Genomic DNA, 4,320 nt, shown 5'->3' on the forward strand with positions numbered 1-4,320 from the left:
TCGCAAACCGCATGCCAGGAACTCGGCAAAGGATCTGCCGACTCTTTGTCAGATGTAACAAGGCAAAACAAGGCATGCTATGTGTGGGCCTCACACACGTAGTACGTCTGCCTAGATGGAACTCAGCAAAGGTGCATGCCATTGCCATGTGGCATCACCGTTAACGACCCCTGTGTTTGACGAGTTGTCCTTTTTACGTACTTGGCAGTAGTTGCTTTTTGTTTTGTCGAATTTCTTATAATAAGAACTCAGCGATCTTAATGATTGCTGACCCGGTCCAGCCGTGTGCTGTTTGCCGCGGGCGGAACAAGGCAAACTCACTGGCCGAGTTGTTTTTTGGTTCTTGCTTTTAAAATTCGAAACATTGCCGCGACTGCTAAATTAAGCTGATTTTTTTGTGCATCGTACGTGCTCCTTAAGACCGCTATTACCAGAGTTTCTATAAGCTGCAGGCGCTCCCATCGGAATTAATAAAACAAACAAGCTCAGTTGTCGGTGTATTCAACTCTGGTATAAAAAACTTGGATCCGTTAGCAAATCATATTCTATAAAGTGGCAGCACTCCCAGTGAGTTCTATCACCAGAGTTGAGAAATACAATCTTACGTTAAGTGCACCTTACAAGCCCTTGCTACTTAGCTAGTACGACTGCTTGGTGCTGATCAATGGCGGCGGTGAAGTTGGAGGAAGTGAGAAGGGCACAGCGGGCTGAGGGTCTGGCGACCGTGCTGGCAATCGGCACGGCCGTCCCGGCCAACTGCGTGTACCAAGCCACCTACCCGGACTACTACTTCAGGGTCACCAAGAGCGAGCACCTCCCGGACCTCAAGGAGAAGTTCGAGAGGATGTGCGAGAAGTCCACGATCCGGAAGAGGCACATGCACCTCACCGAGGAGATCCTCAAAAAGAACCCCAGCATCTGCTCCCACATGGAGCCGTCGCTCGACACGCGCCATGACATTGTCGTCGTGGAGGTCCCCAAGCTCGGGAAAGAGGCGGCAGAGAGGGCCATCAAGGAGTGGGGCCAGCCGTTGTCGAAGATCACCCACGTTATCTTCTGCACCACCTCCGGCGTGGACATGCCAGGCGCCGACTACCAGTTGACGAGGCTACTCGGCCTCTCCCCGGCGGTCAAACGCCTCATGATGTACCAGCAAGGCTGCTTTGGCGGTGCCACGGTGCTCCGCATGGCCAAAGACATCGCCGAGAACAACCGCGGAGCACGTGTGTTGGTGGTCTGCTCGGAGATCACCGCCATGGCATTCCGTGGCCCCTCCAAGTCACATTTGGATTCGCTGGTCGGACATGCACTCTTTGGCGATGGCGCGGCCGCTGCCATCATCGGCGCCGACCCCGACGAGCCCTTCGAGAAGCCACTCTTCCAGCTGGTATCAGCGAGCCAGACCATCCTGCCCGACTCCGATGGTGCCATTAACGGCCACCTTACCGAGGCGGGGCTCACTATCCACCTTCTCAAGGACGTGCCCGGGCTCATCTCCGAGAACATCGAGAAAGCACTCGAGGACGCCTTCAAGCCTCTAGGCATCCATGACTGGAACTCCATCTTCTGGATTGCACATCCTGGAGGGCCAGCGATCCTGGACATGGTTGAGGAGAAAGTTGGCCTTGACAAGGAACGCATGCGCGCCAGCCGAGAGGTCCTGTCGGAGTACGGCAACATGTCCAGCGCATGTGTCCTCTTCGTGCTCGACGTGATGCGTAAGACCTCTTCCCAGGATGGCCACGCAACCACTGGAGAGGGTAAGGAGTGGGGTGTCCTCTTCGGCTTCGGCCCCGGCCTCACCGTCGAGACACTCGTCCTCTACAGCGTCCCGATCACAGCCACTGCATGATCAATCAGCAAACCACACTTTATTATTTATTCGCCAACAACATAAAATCACCAGTACTACAAGTGGTTACGAGAGCGACGGTGTGATGCTGTTCTGAGTTTCCTTTATCACTGATTTTTCACTTTTTTGTGTGTTTCTGCTGTAAGAACTGATATGCGTTTCCCTCCCCAAACCCTGTTGTATGTGCTCCTGATGTACCTCGTGTATTTTAGTAACGTTCAACATTATGTTTCTTATTAGTAATTTTATATAATGTATGGGTTGTGTTGTCTACATCCTCAAACATGTACGGTTCAGCTGCCTGTCTCTTTTCCCTCTCATCATGATCATTGAGCTTCTTAACTACACATACTAGTCATTAACCCCGTAGTGTTTTCGGTTTCAAATATAGGGACATTCAGGACACTATTTTGATCAGTGTAACAGTATTTAATTTCTAATTTTGTATAGATAAAAGGATCGAGTTAAACAGCTCCAACCATTCGTGATTGTACTGTTTGCATGTATACTCTTTTCCAACCATCAACCGAGGCACAACTATTTTTCACCCCAGGAACTTTATGTTTATAATAAATGTAACAATGTTCCATATTCATGAAGGTTGCTTGTGTATTGGTGGCTGTAGTTTTGCAAATGCAAAATTCGGTGGATGTATCATTTGTTATCCTTTTTTCCGACAAATTATGACGGAGTTTGGTGTTATGGTTTCGAGATGTTGAGCATTCTCTCGATAACATCTTTACTGTTACCTTTATGATTATGTCATTTTTAAGATCAAATTTACATAAGATATTCATGCAAAGTGTTCTATAGGGAGTACATGTGGGCATTCATTTTCCCCTGGTAATAAGTAGTGAATCCATGCACTTTATTCATTCTGTCTGGAAAAATACGATACTGAAACCATTTATACTACATGAAAATATATTGTCATTTTTTAGAGTTTTTTTGTTAAAATTCATCAGATAGGGGACCTGATTTTTTATGATTAAATTTCTAAGAAAAACCTATTGAGGAAAAGCAGGGACTTCTAGTTATTTTCCATTGAAAACACACAAGTCATATCGGTTCATGACATGGATAATTGTGTGTGTGCATGAGATCTTTCTCACAAATGATAAATGGAAGGCTTAATTTTGTAACGTTGTAGCGGTATATTAGCATGGAAATTTGAGCACATGATGATTTTAGTGCTATTTGCACTATTCTTCTATCAATGGCATAAGTAGATATATGTGTAGTTATCATACCTTGTGCCAAAGTATCGGCAAATCCCACGCGCTGCAGTCAATGAACCAACTAAATATAGTAACATGTCATCACCAGCCATATATGTGCTTCATACAAAAAGCAGTAAATTAAGTGACCAATTTGCCCAACCCAAATCTAAAGCTCACGCAAGATAATAATCAAACCACCAACTTGTTAGCGTGTATGACATAGATCAAACCTGCTTGAAAAAATTACCATTGCCCGCATCTAGAGCAAATGGATCCCATTCATCGCCACGTACATGTAGACAAAAGAAACTCATGGAGCTGCAATAGGCCAGTACTCACCATTAGCTCTTGGCATGGGCATCCTTAGCACTTCACATTGTAGGGCAACGGTGTGCTCATCAACGCCTTGGCTCACCAAGGAGCCCACCGTCTTCCTTCATGGCCAATCTGCAGATTTTCTTCTCACTAAAGTACTATATCCGCCTACTATTTTTCTTCTTCATGGGGATCGCTCATTAGGAGCTGTTGAATTTGGTCTTGTGTCGGCAATAGCATATGTCTGTTGGCAACATATTTGAAAAAAAATTAGGTCATATCAATTTTTTAAATTAATTGTCAAAGCCTTTCTTTATCAGGAATGCATGCAGACATTCATTTTCTTTGCCGACAATGAGCAGATCCTGGGACCATAATATATTAGCAAGGGGTGATATTTTAAGTTACGTCAAAAATAAATTTGCACTTTTTTGTTTTTTTTCTGAAACCCCCTCCCATATATTAATTAACTTAAAATATTCATACAATCATCCGTTACAAAATCAGCCACGCAGGGCGGAACACTATTAAGGAGCACACCATCGGACCTATTATCAAAGCTGAACTTCGCAATCTCGTGCGCCACCCTATTAGCCGTTCTTTTAATCTTGGATATCTTGCAATTATCATCATTTTGGCTAAACTCAAAGCTTCTATCTTTAGATCCACCAGAGGAGACCTGTCTAGAAGATCATTTCGAAGGAAAGAAGCCACAAAAGAACAATCCGTTTCTAAGATGATGGCCTTGTGGAGAGTAATACCAATGTATAGCCCCGCAAGGGTCGCTCTCAGTTCCGCTTCTTCCACGCTATTGCACACCCCAATATAATCCCAGGACGATATGATAACTTCTCCAGTATGGTTCCTGGCCACGACGCCCACACTTGCAGCCCTTAAAGCCTCCACATAACTTGCATCAACATTAATCTTAAT

The 4,320-nt window shown here is 45.3% G+C and overlaps 1 protein-coding gene across 1 annotated transcript; it reads left to right on the top strand.

Moving 5' to 3' along the window:
• Positions 1–664: 664 nt before the first annotated feature.
• Positions 665–1,852, top strand: LOC123104502 (chalcone synthase 2-like). The gene has a single exon (XM_044526371.1). The coding sequence runs from the start codon at positions 665–667 to the stop codon at positions 1,850–1,852; it is 1,188 nt and encodes a 395-aa protein (XP_044382306.1).
• Positions 1,853–4,320: the final 2,468 nt, after the last annotated feature.

This window comes from Triticum aestivum, chromosome 1B (genome assembly GCF_018294505.1).
Source record: "Triticum aestivum cultivar Chinese Spring chromosome 1B, IWGSC CS RefSeq v2.1, whole genome shotgun sequence".
NCBI lineage: Eukaryota > Viridiplantae > Streptophyta > Magnoliopsida > Poales > Poaceae > Triticum > Triticum aestivum.